The sequence below is a fragment of the Gallinula chloropus genome (assembly GCF_964237585.1).
Source record: "Gallinula chloropus genome assembly, chromosome: 1".
NCBI classification, from domain to species: Eukaryota; Metazoa; Chordata; class Aves; order Gruiformes; family Rallidae; genus Gallinula; species Gallinula chloropus.
Window position 1 is genome coordinate 156,777,567 of NC_140085.1, and position 27,266 is coordinate 156,804,832.

At 43.2% G+C, this 27,266-nt stretch overlaps 1 protein-coding gene across 1 annotated transcript; it reads left to right on the top strand.

Annotated features, from left to right (window-relative positions):
- Positions 1-340: 340 nt before the first annotated feature.
- SLC15A1 (solute carrier family 15 member 1) lies at positions 341-26,750 on the top strand (the record flags this gene model as incomplete). The annotated part of the gene is made up of 23 exons (XM_084280136.1): positions 341-482; positions 2,501-2,523; positions 5,436-5,520; positions 5,603-5,744; positions 8,508-8,627; positions 8,791-8,890; positions 9,118-9,208; positions 11,513-11,596; positions 12,725-12,807; positions 13,929-14,015; positions 14,763-14,852; positions 17,064-17,108; positions 17,213-17,245; positions 17,385-17,473; positions 18,650-18,731; positions 20,107-20,232; positions 22,131-22,259; positions 22,698-22,747; positions 23,300-23,407; positions 23,542-23,638; positions 24,053-24,199; positions 25,029-25,136; positions 26,405-26,750. The coding sequence occupies 23 exons, from the start codon at positions 341-343 to the stop codon at positions 26,591-26,593; spliced, it is 2,250 nt and encodes a 749-aa protein (XP_084136262.1). The 3' UTR covers positions 26,594-26,750.
- Between the last annotated feature and the right edge of the window lie 516 nt (positions 26,751-27,266).

Below are 27,266 nucleotides of genomic sequence, written 5' to 3' on the forward strand. Positions count from 1 at the left end.
CCCCCTCCTCCACACTCCTCTCCACCCCCCTCTTCCCCCATCCCGGGCCGGGATGAGATGTCGTCACCGGGATGAGATGCCACAGGGATGGGGAGCGGGGAGGGTCCTCAAGCCACCTTCCCGCTGCCCACGGTGTCCTGCCGGGCTGTGGGCTGCCCGCGGGGAGCTGGCTGCTTGACCGAGGGGTCCTGGGACGCCGGGGCTGGCTCAGCGCAGGGCTGAGGACGCCTCGGTTTTATCAGCCATCCCTTCCTCCTGTTGGCACCCTTCTCTAGGGTAGCAGTTCCCGAGCTGGGGAAAGCTTGTCTCGTGTAGGAGAAGAACCTGAGGTGCCCGAAATATGAGGAGCTGCCACCGTGTCTTCAGCGGGCAGATCGATCCTCTGTGGGCAGGAAAGCGTAGCGATGGGCGGGCAGAGCTCGGCAGTGCCGGCTGGGAAAACGGTGGTGTCTCAGGGAACGAAAAAATCTCGTTGCAGCTGGGTCTGTGCGTGTAACATCAGGCTTGCTGCGTTACGGGCTTGCTTACGTGGTTTCTGGAAGAGCATGGTGTGAATGAAGCAGGGACTCCTGAAGTCCCATGCCCTGATGGCAGCAACAGCATCCTTGTGTGAGCACTGCTCTAAGGAGTGGCAGGAGACCAGGCTCACCCTAGAGCCAGGGAACATCGTGGGCGACAGTATGACTGTGTACAGAGTTAAACTTCGTGCCTGTGGCCCAGGTTTTCAACTAGCTGGGACTGTTCCATGGAGAAAGGAGCTGCGTTCCCATCCTGTGACACGGACCATGACCCGCAAGAGCTGTAGCATCTCAGCGAGCGCAGGGAGCCGCGCTGGGTTAGAGCTGCTATGGGAGGGGTCGGAGCTGTAAGCCCGGCCCCGCCTTAGCTGCAAATGTGAGAGAGAAACCCACCAATTAACTATTTAGATTGAGTGCCTGAGCCAAGAACTCAGTGCCTTCTGTTTTAATGCTCTTTAGAAAGGTTTTAATATCTTAAGGGAGTACAAAGTGCGTAACTGCTTCGAGGTAAGATGTAAAGCGCCTCAGGGTTTTGTGGCAAAAGCGGGAGGTTCTTTTCTTTGTGGGCGTGAATGAGAGGTGACGAGGACTTGGTCCGATGAGGCACTAGTGAAAGCTACAAGTTCCCCACCCCCCTTCCCCGTATGTTTTTAGAGCTTCTGGGCAACTATGGGAAGGGGCTGCTCAAACTGATGTTGATTAAAAAAATCAAACACCAAACCCAAAAAGCTGGCACCGTGGTACATGTGTGCTGGAAAGGTCAGCAACTGGAAATAATGAAGGAGTTATGTAGGCAGTCTCTATAGCTAATGCCTTGGCATCCTTTGTGTATCTGTTCCCGTGAGTTGTGTAAGAAACATTACTAATAGTTTTAATGATTTGGGTATCTGTATGTGCCCCAAAGTTGATGTGTTAGCACTGTGTGAATGTTACTTGTTTTATAAGAAAATGGGTTCTTTAATTACCTACATCACAACAGACGGTGTTGTCTGCAGCAGTGAAGGAGAGCATCAAAATAATTTGTTTAAATCATTTTTTGAAGGTGACTTTATGCAGCATTGTGTCAAACACCAGTGTTGCTGTCAGCTGTTTTCATTTGTTGCGAACTATGGACTGAATGATCTTGGCAAACACATTTTTCTTAGAGGTCCGCTGTGGGCACACTTCATTTGCAAGCAGGGATTTCAAAGTTCATATTTTGAACTTGTTCATTATCATTAAGATAAGACCTCGCTCATGTGGCTTTATAGGAAATGCTGACATCCGCTATGTGGGCACAGGGCCTTTATCTGAGACGATGTAGGTTCAGCCTTTGGGCCTGTCCCCTGAGCTGAGCAAGCTGAAGGGTTGCCAGGGGTAGTGAAACCTGGTGTGCACAACTGAAAGTGACTTCAGGGCTGTGAGCAGCTGTCTGTTCTTGCTGGCTTTGGTGGGCCCCTCCCCTGTGCTTCCAAGGTTAATCTCCAGGTTATGGGGATGACTGCCAATATGTGTCACTCCACTGGGATGCGTATTTAGCACTCCTTGGGTCTGAGCTATGGGAACCTTGTTCCTTTCAGGACCTGGCAGCCGCCCCTGATAGGGCATCTTCAGGTTATTCCTTTAGAGTAACATCCATGAGAGTGAATTAAAACAGGATTCACCTTCTGTGTGTGGTTTACCACCATGTTGGATGATGTACAGTGAGCAGTCACAGTAGGATGGGACGTTTTTTCTCATCAGTCCTTGATTTTTTTTTTTTTTTATTTTTCCTGGTTCTGTACGTGAGCCTGGAAAAACAAAAGACAATCAAGCAAAGTTTTTCCCAATAACCTCCTTAACCCTTCAGTTCACCTTAAACTGAAAATTTACTCTTCCTCAACGATGGTGTGTTTGTTCTGTAACTTGTTTTGAGCTGAACTTTCTCTGGTGTCTTGCAGTGGTTTTAATGGAAACTGCTAAGTAACACTCCTCTAACTTTTTCTTTTTTGTCCCTTCCACAGCTGCAAAAAGTAAAGGCAAGTCGGTAAGTACCATTTTCTCTTATAAAAAGTTCTCACACTGACTGTCTTTGGGTTACACTGTTCAGGTAACTTCATACTGCACCCAAAAAAATGGTCCTGTAAATATGCTTTGAAAGAACAAACGGGAGTTTTTGGCCACCGCATGCAAAGCAGCCTGGTGGCTCATCAAATGCAAGCTGAGCCTCAGTGTGCCCACCAACCACACTGGTACAATGTCTGGAGAGACTTGGCTGACTGAGCAGACATGGATTGGGAGGGGAAGGTTCCCTGGAGCCCATCCTTCATGTGGCTGAGTTGTTGTCATCTGTCAAGTCTCTTTAGGACCCTTTTGGTGTTAGCATTCCTCCTCTTGAATCTTTGAACTGTCAACGACACCTGCCTCAGCAACCCCATTTCAGTCTTTGCTTTTCTTATCTTGCAAGATTTTAATCTCTAGACTTTCCCCACAGCTTTCTCACAGCTTAGTGGCTTCCTCAGCAGCCAAAGTCAAAGCTGTGCAGCGGGGTGGCATCAGACCTGTGCCTGGTATCTTCAGGGCAGGGGGAGGTTACATTATAAAACATAACCTTCGGTTTACCTCTCCAGTGGTGGATCCAGTGCTTTCTGGCCCGTAGGGATCACAACAGAAGATGTTTCTGTGCATGTCCACGTGGGTATAACATGCCAGACATTTAAGAGTACAATAGAGACTGTACATTGTTAAGGTATAATTACACATTCTCTTCTTGCTTGTATCATCTTGGAAAAGAAAAGGTCTGTTGCCTTGGGAAAAGACCCTTTCTGCTGTGTGCCCCTGTTCATGCTCAGTTGCAGCTGTGAGATGCAGATCTCCACCAGCTTGGGGGAACCTGCTAAAAACACATCTGTGGCTGCTGTGTCAGCATGTGTCCACCAAGGACATGAGTATTGGTGACTTAAAACAGGAACTCAACCTTGGTGGAAGTTTGTTACCTCCCCAGATAAGCATGTACCACTGCTTATGCAACCTGTTGGGCAGTGTGATGGCCTAACACTGTGGAGTTTTGGGAATCCTGAGGAGAACTAAAAGGTTTTAGTGAGGTTTTTGTGAAGTTCTAGTGGATGTGGGTCCTGCTATGACTGCCCTGTCCCTTCCTCTGTAGGTAGGCCAGACACAGGAAAGGATGTCTCTGCTTCAGATGGGGATACCCTCTCTTCCCCAGCTAGGTGTAACTGGCAGAAACCAGCTGCATGGTGTGGCTTGTTTTTTTAGGGCCTCACCCAACAACTGCTGAAGTCAAAACCTTTTGGGTATATCTGGGGATGCCAAGCCAAACCTTCCCAGTGTGGTTCCCCATCCACCTCCTCAGGAGCACCCATGTTTGTGTGGCTTAGTGATGGGCATGGCTGGGTGGCATTCTTCTGTATGAACTACAGTCTACCAAAAACCTGTGTCCAAGTTAAGGCTAGCTGTGTAGATCTCATTTAACTTCAGGATGTATGTGGATGGTCTTCCTTTGGAGATACTTCTTTCTGCCCATGGAGGATTTGATAAATTGGAACTTGGGCCTCTAACTTCTCTTGCTCTAAAGCTGAACCTGGCACTCACTTCTGCTGAAGTCAGATTCTTTCAGCCAGCTTATCAAACCATGGCAATAAGCATGTTACACTGGGTTCAGCTGATAAAAGATCCATGCTGTTGAGGCTCCTTGGACATCCTTGTATTTGAGTCAGTCAGCAATACTCTTGCCACACTTGCTTATTTCCATTTCTCTTGCAGTATTTGCAAAAAGCTTATCGTAAGAGACAAGTCTCGTGAAACATTGCATTGTTCATGAAGACTCTGTCCAGGGTCTCTGCTGGAGACACAGGCTTGGATTTATTCATGTCAGACAGGGTTTTCCCCACAGACAGCGTCTTTCCTTTGGATCAACAGAGTTAACACTTTTCTGTTTTGCATGAAGTAAGGATTGGTTTGATTTCTAAATCCTCACAACATGAAGACAACCAATGCCACCCCCTTTTCTTGTTCATGCTTAAGTTTCATAACTGTTTTACCTTTGGGATGTGCTGAGGCTTAATAAAAATATGGTTCTTGCAACTTGCATAATTAAATCCATTGAAACAGCAAAGAGGGAGGTTTATGCTTGACTCGCATTCCTTGTAAATCTAACAGAAGCTGCATCATGTATTCATCCATCAAGAAAAGTAGGTGACCAGAAAGATTTGTACCTGATGTGTGTTTTTTTTCCCTTTGTTGCAATGGCAAGAGCCATGTCACAGGCTGTGTGATGGTGACTGTAGAGATGCCTTTCATGGCAGGTGAAGGCTCAGTAAATTTGGCAGTTAATGCCATTTCAGGTTAGGAGTAAAGTTGGTTCATTCAGCAAGTCTGAAGAAGGGAAGAATTCTTCATCAAACAGAATATTTGCAAAGATAGGGAGGCTTCCCAGGAGATTTGTTTCAGTAAAATGTTTATCTGTCTCAACGGGAGGTATTTAAAAATAGCCCCAGGCTTCTAATTTTGGTGTGCTGTGGGGGTTTGGTGTGGTGGGGTTTATCTGTTGGCTTTGGGTTTTGATTTTGTTTCAAAAACATTGGCTTTTTGCTTATTTTTGGGTACCAGATGAGATAGGTCTAAGAGTTAGACACTGAAGACTCCAAATGTGCCTAGTGCAGGGTTTGAAGGGTGAATATAGCACTGCCAAAGATCTCCTGCAAAGGGCAGCTGAGAAGTCTGTAGAGCTCTGGGGCTAAGGGGGGGGAAATAGGAAATGACTCTTGGTTCGTGTAAACCAGCATCGTTCTGTAGAAGTTTATGCAGCCTCCTAACCCCTGAGTACCTACGTGCCCCTGATGAGCCTGTATTGAGCTTGCTCAAGCCTTAGGTCGCAGTAAGCAGTGTTAGTCTGTGCTGCACTGCTCTGGCCTCATGCTGTCTGTCTCTTGCCTCCAGGTAAGCTGTTTTGGCTACCCCTTGAGCATCTTCTTCATCGTCATCAATGAGTTCTGCGAGCGGTTCTCCTACTATGGCATGCGAGGTATGTCCCGCTTCCCGTACCCGACTGCTACTTACCCAGCCCTGACTCTGGTTTGTAACCTGTTGTCCTGTTCTTCCTGCAGCGGTGCTCGTTTTGTATTTCAAGTTTTTCCTGAAATGGGATGACAACTTTGCTACAGCCATCTACCACACGTTCGTGGCGCTCTGCTACTTGACACCGATCCTCGGAGCGCTCATTGCGGACTCTTGGCTGGGGAAGTTTAAGTGAGTGTTTCTTCACAGACCAACCAAAAAAACCCCATGAAAGCTCATCTCTTTTTTGAAAAGCATGGAAGTAATGAGATCAGTGTTGCTTAAACCATCACCTAACGCAGCAGCTCAGAACGAGAGCTTCAGAGCTGGTGTTGGCTACTCCAGGACTGGGGGGGTTCTTTCCCCAAAGTTTGAGGCTTTAATTGATCTAGCTCTGACCTGAAATTGCACTACAAGTTAACGAATGTTACAGCTCTCCTAATCACCTGATGATCTCTCAAGGTCCCTTCCAACCCCTACAATTCTGTGAATTTGTGAATCAGTTAAGGGTAGTAGCTTGCTTTGCAAGTGTGCTGCACGTTTGTTTTCTCTCATCTGGATGAAATGTAAACTAAAGCAAGAAGGTATTCACCAGGCTCTGAAAATAACTAGATACAGGAGGTTGTAATTGCATTGGATTGAATCTGTACCTACCAGGTGGCCAAGGAAATAGTGAAATACTGTGTTATCTGGTATGATCTGACCTTAGACAGTATTCTAAAATATTCTGTGATTTCAGTATTGCTGTGGCAGCTCAGCAGGAGGCTTTCCTGAGGGACAGCACTCTCATTCAGTTCTGGGTTTCTACCTGCACACTAGTTGCTCAGAAAAGTAATACAGAATGAAGTGCTTTGAAATGTAACCAAATTACTTCCAACAGCCTGGTCTTGCTCTCCTTTACTGAGGTCATGATTCTAATAGTGTTTACTTTGCCAGAAAAAAGCACAATAAAGATTTTATGGAGGGATATGAGTCAGGAATGTTAGCTGACTTGTCAAAGGTCTCCCAGAGATTAGAGATGAAGCTGGTTGTGCAGTTGGTCAGCTGAAAGCTGCACCATCTTCTGCTGTGTCAACAACCTCTGGGAGACCAGGGCTGCAACCACTGGCAAGTGCATTTTGTGGTGCTGGCCTGAAATGATGTAAGCTATTGTAAGTAGCTTGGGATCTTGCAGATTGCAGCCTGAACATATGTGCACTCCCTTCTTCAGATAGTACCATTTATTTTTTTTTAATCAATTTTGGCTTTTAATCTGTTTTTATTGTCTTTGCAGACCTTACATCCCTTCTCCTCTGGTACTTGTGTATACTGGTGCCACAGTAGCAAGCCCCCAGACCCTTAACAGGAGCTCAGTAGGATGGTTCAGGGCTTAAAACTGGAACTTTAAGCTTGAAAAGAAAAACCTCTTTTTTTTTTTTGGGAAAAAAAAAAAATTTGGTTTTAGTGTATAGATGACCTAAAATATCCATCAGGGTGCCATAAGGAAGTCTTAAACAACAAAATTATTTAAAAAAAAAATATGATGGCAAGAGGAGGAGGTTACCCAAGTGCTGCAAAACTCTCTTGTAGGAGAGACTAAAACTGTATATGGTCCATGTACTCTGTGCGATGTCTGCCAAGGGGTGTGCTGGGACCTGCTCACATACTTTTAGATGTAAAATTCTTGGGGGGGAGGGAAATTGTACAGAAATCACTTCTTCTAATTGGGTGTTGCCTATGCAGTGCCAGTTGTGTGAGTGTTGTCTTCACTTCTGGTTCTCATTTGTGAGACTCCTATGTTTCTTTCCTGCTCAGGTTTAATTTCAATTGGGAACTCTTCCCAAGCTGTTAAAGCAATTTATCTTGCAGATAAATTAGCACTTCCATAACATTCATTGTTGCCCCACTCTGTATATATATATTTTTTTTACCCCACTACAGGGGAAAAAACTTTTTTAAATCAGAGAAACCTTATTCTAAAGTGGGAAGAACTTGGTCAATGATGTGAGTGGTGCTTCCCCTGTCCCTCTTGTATCAGGATGCTTCAAGCTTGCTCTGAGGCTCTTTTGCCTTTCTAAATAGATTCACATTGCCCTAGGTCCTTAAGCCTTGCCCTTCATCACCATGGGCTGCACTGGGTTTGGGCCTGCTTCTCCTGCAAACTGGAGTTTTAAATAAATTCTCCTGCTTTTCCTTCAAACTACAGACCTGTGTCTACATCTGTCAAATGGAGCTCCAACCAAGGAAGCAGATGAGCATGGATTAAACTAGACTCACTTAAGCTTAAACAAAGTTAAAATCGTGTGTGTTGTAAAGGTGTAGTGGTGGGGGCTGGTGATGCTGTAGTGTTACCTTCCTGGGCATGTCCTGACAGAGGGAATCAGGCTGGAAGCCTGCAGTCCATATTTTTTTGGTGCTGCTCTCGCTTAGCCCTGAGTTTAATGATGTTGGTATGCTTACAACTGAGAGACTGGTGTTCACAACAGCATTTTGGGGGGATTTCCATGTTTTAAGAACATCTTTCTTTTTAAATTAGCTTTTTCACTCCTTGCAGCTAAAATAAATAAGAACATAGAGAATATTTAAATAATATTAATATCAGTATGAATTGCATACTTCAATGATATAGAGCAGTCCATTTGAAATTCATAGGTATAATAGGGTAATGCCATTCTCAAGTTAGTTATTAAAAAGGCAACCACTGAAGATAAGTATCACCTATAACCTGGTGATAACTAAAGTTTCCATTTGTTAGCTTACTTTGCTTACTTAAACAAGGCTAGCTAAGATAATAATTAAAAAACAGAATAGGATTTTTGTGACAGAGGTATACGGCCAGATTTTTATAGTAGCTTGTGATAAGCTGCCTCCATAACTTGTTGTATCTGTTTTATTGTGATTTTTCACCAAGTAGCTTTGAATCAGGATGTGTAACTGTGTTAACTTTTAAAATGTTATCACCTTGCTTTATTACAGGACCATTGTCTCCCTGTCCATTGTCTATACCATTGGGCAGGCAGTTATGGCTGTGAGCTCCATAAATGACCTGACTGATCACAACAGGGATGGCGATCCTGACGTGGTGTCATTGCACGTGTGAGTTTCCCCATACATGGGATTTTTTCCAGGTTGATCAAGGGTGGGACAACTTACGCCTTACACTTATGCTCCTTGAACTTCAACTGTCCTGCAATCGGTCTCTTACATATGCTTTAAGGAAGTGTGGTTTTAACTTTTTCCCTCTTCTACTTTATCCCAGTGCTCTGTCCATGATTGGCTTGATCCTCATTGCACTTGGTACTGGTGGGATCAAGCCTTGTGTGTCAGCATTTGGTGGAGATCAGTTTGAAGATCATCAGGTAAGAAGGTCTTTGAGAGTTTAAATCATACAAATACTAATGTTTGACCTCTGTAATGCTCTAATAATAGAAGTGTGCATTACTCTAGTGTTTCCTGGGTAGCTTGGGAAGGAAATAGATAACTATTGGTCTTGAACTGTGCAAACAGAGCTGCTGATGGGCTCAGTCTAGGCCAATCAATGTGTTTCTGGCTAATCTTCTCTAAACACCTCTTGTTTTTACTATAGGAGAAGCAAAGATCTAGATTCTTCTCCATCTTTTATTTGTCCATTAATGCTGGAAGTCTCATTTCTACTATAATCACCCCAATTCTCAGAGGTAAGGCCACATCTTTTATTGATGTCTAAATAGTTTAAGAAACATAACTGTTGTATTGCAGTCTAAGTTTAAATGAATAGTTTGGGTCCCTCTGTGGATCATCTGGTGGAGTTATCTGGCAAAGAACTTTCAAGTTTTCTTGCATGTCATCCAGCTGTTGTCAAAACTGAGCCAGCTTGAGATGTGACCTACCTTCAGATCTAGTACTTCACATCCTAAAGTAGTATGCTGAAGCCATCAACTCTTATGCCTAATGCATGTTTTAATTCCATGGAGATACAAATATGGCACCACATCCACTGCCTTTAAAGCCATCACACAGGAAAGAGTTGTACTTTTTGGTGGGGAGAGAGGAGGAATCTCTCCACTCTGTGAGTGGAGATTCTGGTGTGTCCATGCAAAGTATAGAAGCATCTATGTACATACAAACATGTTTATTTGTGTGATGAAGCAAATGCTGCTTTTAATTGTCAAAGGAGAAAGTTATTTTCTCTTTTGCTTACAATGAACAGCATGGTCCTAAAACAACTTGCTGATCCATATGCATGTGGATTTTCATGGCAAGCTTACACAGATGGTGCTGTAGGGATGGGCTTGGCAGGAGTTGCAGAAAGGATTTTTTTTTTTTATTCTTATTTTTTTCAAAAGAAAGAAAACGCCGATAAAGTTCTTAGAATAAAGCACTGGGCTGAAATTCTGTCCTTTTGGATTTATTTATTGGAGCATTTTACATGTTTGCTTAATGCAAGTTCTATCTATTCTCAAAATGGAAGGAGATATAAATAAGGTACAACGTACAGTTTACTTCCATGCTGACATGGGATGAAAATTACCTTGGAAAAACGAACGAATTCAGCTGAGGATAGTGATAACATTATGTCCTGTAAAGGTCTAATTAAAAGTTTAGTACAACTAAAGACATTAAATAGCTCCAAGCTATTTTGTTTTTCCAAAATTAAACTTTCTAATTCTCCTCTTGGAGGCATGGTGAAAAAAGTAAGAAATGTCTGGTTTTTACTTTTCCCTGTTAGTAGCTACATCAACAGTTTGAGAGTTTGAGCATCACTTCAGGATGTGTGAATAAAGTCAAATCACTGACGACTACTAGGGACTGTTTTGCTTGCTAACTTTTAAAAAAAGTTACACTTGTTATGTTACTTATCTTGTTTATGAACTTGCCACAAACTTTTGTAAACTAGTTCCTTTTCCACCAAGAGCATCTGTTTGAGCTAGAATGAAGCTAGAACAAGAAGGATTCTTCTTTCCTCAGTGTAAAACTAAGTGTAAATTTCACCTAAGGAAAGGCTGAGTGCTGGGACTGCTCAGCCTGGAGAAGAGAAGGCTCAGGGGGATCTTCCTGATACACATAAATACCTGAAGGGAGGCTGCAAAGAACCAGGACAAGGATGCAGATAGGTTCTGCTCAGTGGTGCCCTGTGACAGGACCAGAGGCAATGGGCACAACCTGGCACAGGAGGTTCCCTCTGAACATCAGAGTGGTGGTTCAGCCCCAAACAGTGGCTGAGCACCACACACCACTCACTCCTGGAAAAGAAAAGGACAGAGCCTCTGTGGGTTGAGATAAGGACAGTTTACTGACAAAAGCATCATGAAAGGGGAACAAAAACAGCCACAGCAAATTTCACTCATACATAACATGTGTGTCACTTGCACATCACATGTGTGATAACACAGAGTACCTAATTGACCTGATGATAACACAAAGTACTGCACAACACGAGTCAACCAAATGCTCAGACTGGCCTGGAGGCACCCAGAAGCACCCCTCCCTGACCAGCCCTTTTTATGGGGGAGTGATGTCAAGTGGTGTGGAAACAGCCTGGGCTAATTCAGCTCACCTGGGCTGGCTGCTTGGGGAGGTTGACTCTGGCTTAGCCAGAACCAGGACAATCAGGAAACACCTTTTCACTGTGAGGATGACTGAGCACTGGCACAGGTTGTCTAGGGAGGTTGTGGAGTTTCCAGCTTGAGTTATTTATCACTTGGGCATGATCCTGGGCCAACTGGCTCTAGGTGGCCCTGCTAGAGTAGGGGGATTGGACCAGATGACCTCTAGAGACCCCTTCTACTTCAACAATCCTGTGATTTATATAATATTAATTTCCCTCTTTCAGTATTGAAAGATAAGTTGAATAATGATCATCCACTCTGTCAATAACATCAGCCCAGATTTAATTTTTTTTCTGAAGTCTTTTGAGCCATTCTTTCAAAAGAACAGAAACCCTATGTGAAATATTGGCAGCTCTGACTGGGACTTTGAGTTGATGTTGCTTTGTGTTTCAGCTCAAGAGTGCGGCATTCACAGCAAACAGCGGTGTTATCCACTAGCTTTTGGAGTTCCTGCTGCCCTCATGGCTATCGCCTTGGGTAAGTGGGACTGTTCCCATCTTGCTGCTTCAGTTATAGGTATCGCTAGATGATAATGGTCTCAACGTTACAAGAAAGTGGTATAAATCTCCAGGAATCAATTTCTACAGACATCTCATTGTTTCTACAAATGTTTTTTTTTTTACTTTTTTTCCTTGGGTGAGGGGCAGGTGGGGTTAACCTGGTGTACTTGCTTTTGCAGAAGAGACTGACTTACCAGTAGAGGCTGATGGGGGCTGGGAAGAACCCCAAATATACCGCTAAATCCTGTACATTATAACTTAATGTCTATACTTCTTGGACAACTGGGGTGTATAAATGTTTTGGATGTAGTGTGAGAACTCAGAAAATGGTGGGTTTGGAAACTGTCCATAGTCCAGTATAGCAAACTGTATAATAAGGCAATCACTCCCTGTGCTGGAGAGATGCCAAGCTGGTCTGTAAGTATTACTCACACCTCTGTTTACTAGCTGCACCACAGGTCACTCCCTCAGTCACTCTGCTGCAGCACGAAGGCAAAGAAACTGCAGAGGTGTCAGTCCCTCATGGTCCTGGTACCTCATGGTTCCAGCTGGGAGCTCACCCAGTGTGGGTTTCCAGCTTCTGGTGATGCCATCTTGCACGGGCACCCAACCCAGAGCAGAGGGTGCCTGTGAGGGTTTGCACGTGTCCCTGCCCCACATGTGAGAGGGTGAGGCTGGGGAATGTGCCTGGGTGTGAGAGCCAAGGACACATTGGCAAGTCCTGTAGTTCAGGCACAGCCTCACGTGTCCCTGCTCTACATGAGCTGCAGTGTTGTGGGCACCTGAAAAGGAGCCCATAAATCTGTCTTAACCTGGTACAGGAAGGCCAGTGCCAAGGTCCAAAGTGGTCCTTGTTTTCATCCTTAAGTGAGTTAACATCCCACTGAGAATTTACCCAGAGTTTCCAGATTTAGTCCTTTGTCTTAAATAGAAATAATCTACTATATTTTTTTTTTATTTCTTTCACTGTATGATAACAAGCCAATAAGCAATTATATTGCTCCTTAGGAAGCACCTTGATGCTGCAGCTTCTGTACCAAATTATTTGCTGCTATGTGCAGTTAACCATGAGTTGCTTTTGTTTTTTTCTGTTTGTATATTGTAGTGGTGTTCATAGTTGGAAGCGGAATGTACAAGAAAGTTAAACCTCAAGGAAATATAATGATTCAGGTTTCCAAATGCGTTGGAGTAAGTACTATTTGTATTCCCCAAAACCCTGACAGCAGTTTTTAAAACTGTTTGAACTTGCCTAGACCAGAAATATCTCATAATATGAGGAAAGCTGCTGAGGTTTCTTATTTTTCTCTTACAGAAGGCTTCTTACTGACACCTACAGATTTAGACTGTTCTTTTATTTATAGCCTGGTTTATATGTGAATTTGTACACAAAGGAAACAAAGAAAGATGTCAGTTATGTGTAAAAGCTTATCCCAACTTCTGGAACTTATTCCTTCCTTGTTTGTGCACCTTTGTGTAGCCCTGTGGTGAGAGACAAACATGCCTTGACCCAAGGCAAGACCAGAGCTGCTAGTATATCTTATCAGTAAAAATTTATTGCTTATTAAAAGAATGGTGTTTACAGTGCAGAGGTTCATTGATCCTCACTGTACCAGGTAGGGGGTGGTGCAGGGGGCGTTATGTGTCAGCGCAAGCCTTCAAGGAGGGGAGCTCAATCTGCATGAATAGCACCACATGTCCCAACTTTGCAGCACTTCAACTTTGAGATCAGGGCACTTTTTTTCATTCATGGGCTTCCTTTTTTTTTTTTTGCCAGCTTGCAATAGCCCCAACCATTGCTTGTCTCACAAGCACTGTCAAAACCAAATCTCTGTAGGAGACTTTGGCCATAGCTTAGGGTGCTGCCCCTAAGACTTGCCTCTGCATGTTCCATGCAGAAAGTCCTAGGAGTCCTTTGGGACTAGATTTGTGTATATTCAGTGTCAAGGCCTTGATCTACATAATGTAACTTCTTGTGGTGAAATGTACTCCTACTCAGCACTGAAAACCTGTGCATTCTTCTAGTTACTGTTGTACATAGGTCAGCCTGAAGTAGGCAGGCCTTCAAGTTCCTAACAGCAACCCCTGTTGAGAGACTCTACTCTGAGCTGCTTGGTTCACCTAATTGCAGGTGCACACCCCACTGGATACGCAGTGTGAGGCTTTCAGTGCAAAATCTCTTTGGAGCATAATATAAGCTGCTTCCAGCACCCTCTAAACACTAGAGGCAGGAGTGTCAACTTTAATGACAAAGCAGCTTATAGCATTTATAAATATTTGTAATGCCATTAATCAAAACTCTCTCTCCTCAGTTTGCCATCAAAAACAGGTTTCAGCATCGCAGCAAGGAGTTCCCCAAGAGGGAGCACTGGCTAGACTGGGCAAGCGAGAAGTATGATGTAAGTACTGATGTGGTATCTCCTGACCCTAAGCTTCCGTGCTCTGATCCATTGCCTCAAGCAGGTGGCAAACTGTTTTGGGGCCTCTTAATTGCCTTGAAGCTCATGGTCTGGCCAAACCTCAGTGCTCCGTGGGATTGCAATTTCTTCCCAACTCTTGTGGGAGAAAGTAGAGCTGTGTGAGTTGATGCTGTGTGATTAAAAGCTGCCCAGAGAAATTCGAGGGGTATGAAGTAAAGACCACTTCCCTTGTTGAATAAGCACACGTTAGGTTGAGCTACTAAAACTGCAGACATTGTCCTTATCTTCCTCTTTTTCTCAGTAAACTGGCTGCAGACAGATATCCTGGTTTAATGACTGCAGAAAGGAAAAATGGGCATGGTATTGACTGTCATGGTTAATGCACAGGGCCATAACACTTGTCTTGGGATCAGAGTGCAGAATTGTCCTTGGGAATTTCAGCAGAGATACATAAACACAGCATTGCCTGGACCTCAGTAAAAGCTCCTTACCTCTAAATCTCTGGCTGCCATCAGTTTATACACCAAGAGGCACAGGTTTTTGATATCAGTCACACTTAACCAGCAGCCGTTCCCACACCCACAAGCAGACCTCATACTTTTTAACAGAAATTAGCAGAAGTACCTATGATGTAGAGACTTCAGGACATGAAGAAACATTACATGATGTGCCTTTATGGACTTTATTTTTTAGTAATTCCTCTTGTGTGCTTCTCTTTTGCTGCAGAAAAGACTGATCACTCAGACTAAGATGGTGCTGAAGGTGCTTTTCCTTTACATCCCTCTTCCCATGTTTTGGGCACTCTTTGACCAGCAGGTAAAGTAGAAATTATTTGGCTTGGCTATTAGTGTGTTGTGGATGACACCAAGCTGAGTGGTGTGGTTGACACAATAGAAGAAAAGGAAGCCATGCCGAGGGATCTTGACAGGCTGGAAAAGTGGGCCTAGGTGAACCTAATGAGGTTTGACACTGACAAGTGTAAAGTGTTGCACTTGGGCCGGAAGAATCCCAGACATATATACAGACTGGGAGAAGAGCTCCTTGAGAGTAGCCCTGCTGAGAAGGACCTGGGGGTTCTGGTGGATGAGAAACTTAACAGAGCTGCCAGTGTGGTCTTGCAGTTTGGAAGGCTGAGAGTATCCTGGGCCACATCAGAAGAGGAGTGACCAGCAGGGCCAGGGAGGCGATTCTTCCCCTCTACTGTGTCCAGATCTAGGGCCCCCAATACAAGAAAGATGTGGAACTGTTGGAGAGGGTTCAGAGGAGGACCACAAAGATGATCAGAGGGCTGGAACACCTCCCCTACCAAGAGAGGCTGAGGGAGCTGGGCTTGTTCAGCCTGGAGAAGAGAAGGCTGTGGGGGGACCTCATTGCAGCCTTCCAGTACCTGAAGGAAGCATACAAACAGGAGTTATCCTTAAAAGGATAGATGGTGGCAGGACAAGGGGGAATGGATTAAAGCTAAAGGAGGGAAGGATTAGATTAGATGTTATGGGAAAGTTCTTTACAGAGAGTGGTGTGGTGCTGAGGTAGGCTGCCCAGAAGGGTGATGGATGCTTCACCCCTGGAGGTGTTCAAGCCCAGGTTGGATGTGGCCCTGGGCAACCTTGCCTAGATCATGCCTGGAGGTTGGTGGCCTTGCCTGTGGCAGGGGCGTTGGAACTCTATGATCCTTTGGGTCCCTTCCAGCCCAGACCATTCTATGATTAGAGCTGTGTGTTGTCACTATGTAGTCTGAGCTCACCAGATGTAAAAGGCACCTATAAGAGGGTGGAAAATAACTCTGTGAATTCTTTAACCTGGTTGCTGAGCCAGGGGAAACTCAGTTTACCTGGACATGCCTAGGACTGATTCAGTGACTGAGGCCTCTCTGAATCTCCTACCAGCCAGGACTCAGAAGAAACAGTAATTTAAAGCTTTCTTAGTTTTAATGCTTCTTCTGCTCTTGTGAGGTGAAATGTCAGGTCCTAGGGAATATGCTCTGGAGAACCAGGCCTGAAGTGACCCGCATGCCAGTTTGCTTAATCACTGAAACTAGTTAAAAATACCTCACACCCTCAGCAGCAGTATAAACCCATAGTTCTCATTCACTTGGTGGACTGAAGCAGCCTTTTGTTGCTACGCATGAATTGGAAGGTTATCTGAGACCACCAGGGGATGAATGCTTTCTCCAAGGTAGTGTGTAGGAAGTTTGGTCCAGATCACCCAAATTAGACTGTAATGTAGTCTAGTACGCTGTAACCACCTGTGTGACCTGTAACAAATAGGCAGCCCTGCTATGAAATTCAGAATTAAATATTATGTGAACTCTTCTCTTGGACAACGCTGCATGGCAGGTGGTTACAGGCTCTCACCACGAGAGGGTGGTGAGACACAGGAACAGGTTGCCCAGGGAGGAGGGGGAGGAGTGTTCAAGGCCAGGCTGGATGAGGCCTTGATCAGCCTGGTTGAGTGAGAGGTGTTCCTGCCCATGGAGGGGTGGGGGTGTGTGTGGAACTTGATGATCTTTAAGGTCCTTTCCAACCCAAACCCTTCTATGATTCTATGCAGTGATTCGTGTTCCTGTCATGTACTTGGCTCAGGCCTAAACCCAGATATAGGCAGGTTTTCTGGGCAGAAGGATCAAGGCAGGTCTGAGCCTGGCTTGGCTGCTCGCTGCTGGGCTGTGTGAAGGAAGGACAGACATACCAGTGAGGTGGGGTGCCTGGGTGGTTTCCATGCATGACACACAGTACTGTTCTGTGCAGGATGGCCCTTGCCAGATAGCATCTCTCCAGATAATTTCTGCATCTAAATTATTTTCCACTCTATTTCATGAAATTAGTAAATGAAGTGAAACAGGCCATGAGGATCACACTGTTCAAATGTTGACATTGCAGAGTAAGAGTACTCCTGTAGTAAGCTAGCTTTATTTTTTTATTATATTGCATGTCTTTCCCAGTGCTTCGCTTTTTACTTCACAATTTAGAGGAACTTTGGAAGATTGATTTACTGCTGTGTTTAACTTTCTCTCCCTTTTTTGTTAAGGGGTCAAGATGGACGCTGCAGGCCACAACAATGGATGGGAATTTTGTAGGTTACTTTTCTATTTGCTTTTTTTTCTTAATTAAAACTGACCTGAAAAGTAAATGTTGCTTGTCATAATATTAACACCTACTTATTTCTTCCTTTACCAGGGAGCTATTCAGATTCAGCCAGACCAAATGCAGGTACAGTGGTCTCAATTCTAAGTACTTCTCAAAGACTGTTTTTTTTGCATTACTATTTTTACGTACAATATAAATTGCCCTTCATTAAAAAAGGACTTTGAAAAATACATTTTTTTCCCCTTATGTTCATCTTCAACAGACTGTGAATCCAATCCTGATCATTATAATGGTCCCAGTTGTAGATGCTGTGATTTATCCTCTAATCAAGAAATGCAAGATAAATTTTACGTAAGTTGATGTGCTTACCTGACTTCAACTAAGGCTCGTTTTAGTGGTTTCTTTAAACTGCTCTTCCAGCGCTAAGGTAACAAGAGCAAGCTCTCAGCTAAGGAGAAAGTAGTGTATTTAAAATGGGGTTAATATTTTGAAGAAGTGAAAATTAAAATTACGTAGAATACTGCAAGAGGTATATACAGGCACCACAGACTAGAGAAAGAGAATATAACAGTAAAGTATTATTTCCCAGTTAAGTGCAAAAGCTTTCAGTGACAGGAGACATGCTGTTTACTGGTTTCCACTTCCCCTATGTCTACCCCTTCCCCCTCTCCTCCCTTCCCCCCCCTCCCCCCCAAATATGTGAAGTAGAACCACAATGTGCATCCTTTAGAAAATGTCGTGTTTTGGGCTTAAAGCTACTTGAGACAAGGTTCTCCTCGTTCCCAGTGAAGACTCTGGATTACTGGAGCCTTCTAGGTGTAGCTTCAGAGGGCATTGCACATAATTTTTAACATTAGTAATAAAGCGACTAGCACTTTCAAGTTGGAGAGGCAGAAAGACTACCATTCTTAAAAGAATTTTTATAGGGCTACAATGCAATGCTGCTTTTCCATCTAGTTATGAAAAACTAAGGGCTTGTCCTGCACTGGAAACATTAATTTATGGACACTCTTCATCTGACAAATGATGCCACAAATAAAATATCTACCTTAAATTTACCCTTACAGCTGACCTGAATGTCAGTAGATATCTTCTAATTCACTTTTTGGTTTAATATTTTGATTTAAGTATAACTAGTGTCTATATTGCTACCTTTTTCTTTTTTAAAGGGCTAACTTCTTGTCTTTGTTTTAATGCCAATGACTATTCTAGATAAAGCTTTTTTCTTCCTGCAGAGCGCTCCAGAAGTGTAATAATGATGTTCAGTCAGTGTTGGAGCCCAGCAGATGCAGAATGACATATTATTAAGGTGCTGCAGGAAAGATGTATTTCCCAATAGTGTAACTATGAATTGAGAGGTACCCAGCTTAGCAGAACACTTTCTGTAATAACATCAGCCCTTCAAATGGTGCTGAGGTGTTAGTTGTGGTCATCTGAGTTTTCCTCCATGGAAAGAAAACAGCTCAGAGCCAAAACTTTGAATTAATACTTGTCTTAACTCACCTATGTGTTTTGTTGTTGTATTAGGCCCCTGAGGAAGATCACTGTTGGTATGTTCCTTGCATCTTTGGCTTTTGTTGCTGCTGCCCTTCTGCAAGTGCAAATAGACGTAAGTACAAGTAATACAAACAAGTATTTACTACTAAAGTTTAGTTGTTAATACAGAACAAAGTGTGTTTAAGGGGATACTGAGCTATGACTCCTAGATTTGGCACCAAGTACATGAGCACAGAAGCAGAGGGAGGAAAAATGTTAATGCGGTAGTGTGATTAGCATAATAAAACTGAGCACCATCCTGCAAAGTATCTGCCATTGACAAATGACCCATTAAAGGCAGCCTCAGGTCTTTAAAATGAGACTAAAGGCTAAAACCCAGTGACTTGTTTCACCTACCAGGCTCCTGCTTTGTATCTCTGATCTCATCTGATATTTAGACAGGAGAACTGTGACAGTCTGGGAAGGATCATGACATGGTTAAACCCTGCTTAAGTCAGAGTCATTGCACCTAACTTTCCTTGCCCCAGCAGATGTGTCATGCCTGAACTGGCTGAAGGTTTCCTCTGTAGCTGAGGTATCAGCAATGCCTCTTGAAGGTGGCCCAAGATCTCAATAGCTATCCAAAGGTGCCTGCCTGTCTTCATGCACTATCAAGACAAGATACTCAACTCTCAAATAGCTTTAGTTAAGAATGAGGAATTCTCTTCTTGATGTCAGAGTCCAGCAGCAAAACAAGATTTATATTCAACTTTGCATGTTGAAGTCTAAAGAGAAGTGTCTGGCCTTCAGCTGGTACAGACACATCCAGGCTCTCTTCTTGAATGCCAGAGCTGTGCACAAACACCACCAGAGCTGGTAACTTCCCAGACTGTTGCACAAGTGTCTTCTGCAGAAGGGTGAAGGTGGAGACCTGTTCTTTTATTGTGTGGTGTACCTGTAAAGAGACTGAAGCTGGTAAAAGTGTGGGAAGGGAGGGAAGGTGGGTGCAGAACTGAAATAGGCACAACTCTTGATACTCTGAAAGAGCAAGAAATGGAGTCTCCAGAAGTTCAGTTCCTTTGTGGTACCACACCAGGCAGTGCCCATACAGTTCAGTAGCACCAATGCTGGGGAGGAATGACTCAGAACATGGTACAAAGAAACTCAAGAACTCAGGCAGCCACAGAGTGTGGGAAAAGCCTGTTCCTTGAACTGCAAAGCATCCTTGGTAACAGCAGCATGCTGAAGGACATAACCAAAGAGCAGCTGCATCTGGGCACAGAAGCCACTGTTGTGGATAAGAGACTTCTTTCCCAAGGCAGCAGTAAGACAGCTTGGAAGACTGAGACTAGGAACAAAATCCATTATTAAAGCTGTAGCCCTTTGACAATCACAGGTTATCAGGCAAATGCTAATTTGCATTATGAGATACTTAAGACAGTAGTAATTATAGTACTTTTCCTGTGTGACTTGAGATAAGGCACTGATTTAACTTCTCTGTCCTACAGAAAACTCTTCCAGTCTTCCCTGCAGCTGGGCAGTCCCAAATCAAAATTCTAAATCTGGGTACCACCAGTGCAACAGTTAAGTTTGAACCTCAAATTCCGGATGTGATTTTAGAACCCATGCAATCGGTAAGTAAGGAGAGGTGGGAATAGCAAGTTAACCCCCCCAAATACCTAATTGAGTGAGACAAAGCAGTTCTCAACTAAATGGTTCAAAATTGATTCTTTTTTTATGTTTTCCTATAATAATTGTAAAGGTTTTTTTGGTATTGTGGAATGAATTGATACTGGAAAAGACAGCAAATGAAGAAATAGTAACTATTTCAATATTCTAAGTAGTACCAGTCTGTACCCACCCCAAGAGTGGGTTTTTTTCAAGAAACTTCAAAAATAGTGATTTTGAACTAACTGAAACTTCACTCTTGCTGAAAAGTTGTGTCATGGTTTATACTGGCTGACAGCTAAAGCAACCACACAACCATTCGCTCACTCCCCCTGCAGTCAAAAGACACAAAAGCAAAACCCCCCACAAAACCCACTAAAAAAAAAAAAGTAGTAAGCTAAACCCAACCCCAAAAAACCTCAAAGGTAAGACTTGTGGGTTGAGATAAAGACACTTTACCAGGACAGACAGGGAATAGAGTAATAATGGTGAAAGAGTATACAAGTGATGTGCAGCACACTTCACCACCTGGAGCTGATGCTCAGCTAGTTCCTGAGCTGAACTCTCCCAGTTAGATATGGAGCTATATATCTCTTCCCCCAGTTATATATGGAGTATGATGCCATGTGGTAGGTACTGGCCCTTTGGCCAGTTTGGGTCAGCTGTCCTGGCTGTGTCCCCTCCCAGCTGCTTGGCTACCCCACACCTACTTGTTGGCAGGGCAGTGTGAGAAACTGAGAAGTCCCTGACTGCTTGGCCACAACTGAAAGCATCAGTATGCTATCAACATGGCTCTCATCCTAAATCCAAGTGCGGCGCTGCACTAGCTGCTAGGAAGAAAATCAACTCTATCCTGGCTGAAACCAGGCCAAGGTGCCATTTCTTGCAGCAAAATCATCCTTTCCTTCAATAAAAGTCCATTCAGGTCTAGTAAATCACTGCATTTAATGTGAGCGATCACGTGTATGTGATGAAGCCACAGAAGCTTCAGATTTTGCTGTCAAAGAACCTCATTCCTATTGCAGCATAACCTTGGCAGCTCTATTGGAGCTGATGGATGTTTTTAATGATGGGATGTTAGGAAGCGTGTCCTTTGATAGCATGCAGTCCTATTTCCATATAAGAGGATAAACCCTACTCCCTCCAAATTTACCTTGGGTAGAAGCTGAGTTGTGAGAAGAAAAGGGCACCCAAGTTGTATGCTGATGTGGAGCTGATAGAACCATGTTGTGTACCTGAAAATGAAGGGTGTAAAATGCTCAACTTCCTACTACAGACTTGTTATAACCTGAATGTCTTGAATTATAAAATACTTTTTTATAACCCTATAAACCAAAAGGGTCACTTTATTAAACTCATTAATCTAAGACTAACATTTTAAGTACTTTTTGCTCATAGAATATATTTAGAGTATGGAAAACATGTCCTGGTAACAGTCACTTCTGTTGTGCTGAAACCATAAAGATGCAGCTTGCAGTTGCATCTGTTAGGAGGTGTTGCTATTTCGAAAATGTTGCATCTTGTCTTATGCATTTTCCATGGTGGTGAGAAATCTGATTTGTCTGGAGTGAGAAATGCCCAGGGAAATATAACAGCTGTTCCATAGTGCTTGTAGGAAACTCATGTTACTTTGAAGCTTGTGTAACAAAAGTAATGGATAAAAAAAAACAGTGAGCAATTTCAATTAGTGCTTGATATAAAAACCTTGAAAGCCTGAATAATCAGGAAATGCTGATGGTCTCTGGGACTTTGGAAGCAGTGCACATGTGAATTTCTGACTTCCCAGAGTCCATACCGTTCCCTCAAAGGTGTAGACAAACATGGAGTCACATGGAAACTCATAGCAATTTGTTTATCTTTCTAGACAGACTACATGACATTTGAGACCTCTCATTTACCATCGTTAACTTATGGAAATACTACTCTAACTCTTAAGCTGGAAGAAAAAAGCCGTTACACTCTTGGAATTAAAGATCCTCAGACCACAGTTTTGGTAAGTTGGTAAGTCTGCTTAATTCCCAAGCTGTGCGCTGCTGTCTTAGCAGCTACATGTGTGGGGTGTGTGAAGCTGAAAGGACAAGTTCTGGGTAGCATTTCCCTCTGTCTTGTTTTCTGTTGCTCCCGTTCCCACTGCACCAGTGAGACAGAGGAGCTGTAGAGAGCAGGGCAGGATGGGTTTTTTAAAAAAAAAAAACAAAACAAACAACAAACCCTACCAACTTCCTATTTAGCTGGACGTTTAACCTTTCATCAAGAATCAAGTGTGGTCATACAGCATTTTCAAGTAGTTGTATATCCTAGTAGGATTCTAAAAGGGAAGGTCTGGAGCCTTGCGCTGAGGACTGTTAATTCTCACTGCTATGTAACTAGTGCACACTTAAGCTGTTTGTTGATGCCAATGAAGTATCTACATAATGGTCTTTTCTACCAGCTGCCTGATGAGGTCACATCAAAACCAGAAGAAGGAAATAATCTCATCAGGTAGAGTTTATTTTGCTCCCAAATTCTGGCAGTAATGAGACTATCTCTTCAGCCTGCATCTTGGGTGGACTCTTCTTGCTTAACACAGTCTTCTCTACTGTAGGAACTCTTACTTGCTGGTGGCTTCACTCAATGTTTATGGGATGTAGGAACTTCTGCGACGCGATTCATCTAAGCTATCTTGCATATCTGCTTTGGGTATAACTTAGCTGAAATTGGAAGTGGATGTTTCACTCTATTGTCTAGACTTTTGTGGAGTCAAGCAGCACAAATCACATGTCTGTACCTCTTTTTTAATCCTGGGAAAAAACAGTACTGCTACTTCTGTTCTTCTATACCTTCCATTTATAGACTTATGATTGTGCTTACTACTGGTTGTAGTTGAGGCTTGCTTTTGACATTCTCCTTAGCAGGCAGTGGTCTGATGTGCAGCTAGCTTGCTTTTTGCATTAGCCACACTTGAAGAGATTAGGAGTTCCTTCAAAACTAAAACCTGTGTTCTTTGACTTAAGCATATTTAGTTTAGTATTTCATCACTCTTGCATTTTAAAGGTTCATAAACAATTTGGGTGAAGATGTCACCATCACTATGGGTAGCACTTCTTTTGGAATGCTGACGCCACTTTCTGACAGCAATTATACCCTCTTCTCAGGTGGAAGGTAAGCATTTTCCTTTACCCTAAGCTAACCACTTGAAAACATACTTGCCCTTAGGAGAATGACATAAAACTCCTTTATGTTATAGAATACAATTGTCTATACCTATGGTCTGAACTGTATTTTGTCCTTTTCAGAACAGATAAGATTACAGCTATGACAGACTCAGCTTCTTGTTCAGCTTCTTCAGAGGCATTTGGATTTGGCAGTGCCATTACGATTGTAATTAATGAGGTGAGTTGCCAGTGCTGTTGGACAGACAATACAGAATTACGGTTCACCTCAGCTTTTTTAACTAGAGAAAATACTTGTAGAACTATTCCTCTTGCCCTTAGTTGTATATATGATAGAATTCTGGTATGTTAAACAGGACATAAACCCATCATGAACTATAAAAATAATAATGCCTATAATAATGATATGATGAAAGAATTCATGTTCATCACTAATGACCTTAAATCCATAGCCTTGTTAGACCCTAAGGGTCTGCATGAAGTTTGCTGTAAAATAACTACCCAGAACTAGGTATGCAGTGCTTTGTATACAGCATTTCTTACTCACCCAAAACTTTGTGGCATATGATGTGGAGTGCCTTTACGCCTTTACTGCACAGACTCACTATTACTAATGTGCTATTTTAATTTCCAGTGTACTGCAGGCTCTCTTGGTCTAAAGTATTTTGATGATATCCCACCCAATACAGTCCACATGGCTTGGCAGATCCCTCAGTATTTTCTTCTTACATGTGGAGAAGTAGTATTCTCTGTCACTGGCCTGGAGTTTTCATACTCACAGGTAGGTTTTGCTCTTCAGAACTATAACTGTATTAAAAGTCCTAAATGGAGTCCTCACCCTGGTACAAGTTAAGATCGTTTGTGATTTCTTGTTTTTAAGCGGCGGTTCCATACTGCTGCTTTGAACAATAATGTCATTCAGAGGTCCCTAGCAGGACTATAGGCTGGTGCAAGTTGGCCTTGTTTCACTTCCCTTCAGTGTTTTCTCATAAAACAAGCCTGAATTATATTGCTTGAAGACTCAACCACCAGCCCTCAAATCTCCTTGCATGCAACTTTCCACTGAAAATAATTGGAAGCTATACTACTGTTAGAGAACCAAACTGGAGAGCCCTCAAACGAGTGCTGCCACCTTGTCCCCACACAGATTTCCTCCATACAGTCTCTAGCAGCAGTTTAATTGCACACTCTTAGTTCCTCTTCTATCTTCCAACTTCAGTTTGTATTATTAGCTCGGTGTGTTTCTTCCCTTAATTCTGAGTCTATAAACTGCTGCAATGGGAACACTGTCAGGTGTGACTTGGTAGGCTATGATGCACTTGGTTTAAATTAGTGTGCCTTGTGTGACTGATTCAGAAGTAAAATGTGCTTGTTGGTTACTCAGTGTGTACGAAGAAAAAGGTGTCTTATAGTCAGTACTGTGAATCTCTTAGCTCTTAAAAGCCTTCCCACTGCCTATTTAGTGCTCTAGCAATTTTTAATTGAAAAAAACAACAAAACCCCCAAAGAAATCCTCCTCCCCCTGAGGACCAATCTAAAGAACGCAGTAAACATCAGAAAATAAGTGACAGCAGTGTTTGACTAAACCTTAAATGCCTTTACTCCTACAGGCCCCTTCTAACATGAAGGCAGTGCTGCAGGCAGGATGGCTGCTAACGGTGGCTGTCGGTAATATAATTGTCCTTATTGTGGCTGGAGCATCCAAACTCGGCGAGCAGGTAAGCACAAAACCAACCAGCATAACTTCATGTTATATGATGAGAAGGTAGCTCTACTACAGGGGGGGAGTCATGGCTGATAATCCTCAACCACAACTTTTGAACATCAGCATTAGGGCAGATCTGTAATTGGAATGTAGGAGGCTCGTGTTAGCTGTGAGAGTGAACCAGTCACTTGTAGAACTGGTGCTTGACTGAATCTCGCTGGAGTATATAAGTAACAGTTATGAATATTCATAAGCTGTCTGGATTAACACTGCTGCTGAAGGCTGTGACAACAGGGTGGTAATTTTGTTTTCTGGTCCCACTTCTAAAGTTTCAGTTGGTCTTTCCCCAGCACTTCCTCAGTGTACATACACAAATTAAATAACTGTAACAAATACTTCTGACAAAGGTTTCCTCCCTCTTGCTCTGTCAGGCCTTTTCTCTCGCAGGCAGCAGTTCCTAGAACCTCTACAATGGATAGCTTTTAATGGTGTGGAAATGCTGTCAACTGGGCTGAAATTCTAGACTAATGGGATTAAAACCTACCAAAGTTCTGTTTTCTGCTAATGAACCTTTACCTGACTACCTCAGCCCTGTCACATCCCTCCTCCTGGCTCTGTGGGTTTTAACTCTCGCTCCTTGTGGTGTGAAAACTGGCTCTCCTGGTGAAGAGCACTTGGGCAAGGCTTTCTCAGACTGCTTATGGCACTCCCTATTAAATCAAAAGGAATATTTGGGAGATGAGAGAACCTGTCTTTCAAATGCGTCTGGCAGCCTTGATTTCTGCTAAATTAACCAGAAGGAGCATGAAACAGAGCTGTTGAGGTTTTCTGGGGGGAAGACAGTGCTTTGAAAGCAAAGTTCCTGCTCTTACTCTCTGCCTAAATCTGTATTCGGCAGAAACTTCACTGCTGACCTAAGTGGAAGCAGGATCACTGCTGGCCTGGTTTAAAAATGAGATTACTTGCCCAAAAAGAGGGGCTAAATGTTTCTTTTAAGTCTCTTGCTCCATTCCCATGCCTCCAGGAAGAGGATATTGTAGAACTTTCCATCTTTCATAGAAGACAGAACTGCTCAGAAGGGCCTAAATTATGAGTTGCTTTAATATGTATTTTATACACCTAATACATAGCTATCCAAGTCATATGTATTTGTTTTATGTGCTTAGTTTCATATCCTGAATTAGCTTCATTCCTTGCAACCAGTAAAAACATGTAATTCTTTTGAGGAACAAATATTGATGGATAAGTTATGTGGCTGTGTTTGTTTTTTATTTTTTCCAGTGGGCAGAGTATGTGCTGTTCGCTGCCTTGCTGTTGGCAGTTTGTGTAATTTTTGCTGTCATGGCTTACTTTTATACCTATATTGATCCAAATGAGATTGAAGCCCAACTTGATGAGGAAGAGAAGAAACAAGTCAAAAAGGATCTGAACCTCTATGAAAATCAAGCTGAAATTGGCACTCAGATGTAAAAGGTGTATTCAAGGAGTGTTTGTAAACTATGGTATCCTGTTAACTTGATTCCCCTTACAACAGAGATATTCATTGGTAAAACTACTGGATAATATATCCAATGGGAAATGTTAAGAAAAACTGTTTTAGCTTAAAATAAAGCCTCTCAGGAAGCAAGGGGCAAAGACTACTTACTCTCTTGTACCAAATGTGGTATCTGGAAGAAATTCCAGCGGAACTTGCACTCTTTATCACAGAATCGTGGTGGTTGGAAGGGACTTCCAGAGATCATCGGGTCCAACCCCTCTGCCAAAGCAGCTCCCTAGGACAGCTCACACAGGGAGGCGTCCAGATGGGTCTTGAGTATCTCCAGAGAAGGAGACTCCACAACCCCCCTGGGCAGCCTGTGCCAGGGCTCTGTCACCCTCACTGAAAAAACTCTTCTGTATATTGGTGAGGAACTTCCTGTGCTCCAACTTGAGGTCATTGCCCCTTGTCCTGTCCCCACAGACCACTGAAAAGAGGCTGGCCCTTTCCCCCTGTGTCCCACACTTCAGATATTTATAAACATTGATCAGATCCCCTCTCAGTCGTCTTTTCTCAAGGCTGAACAGCCTTTCCTTATAGGGGAGATGCTCCAGGCCCTTAATCACCTTTGTATCCCTCTGCTGGACTCTCTCTCGGAGATCACTG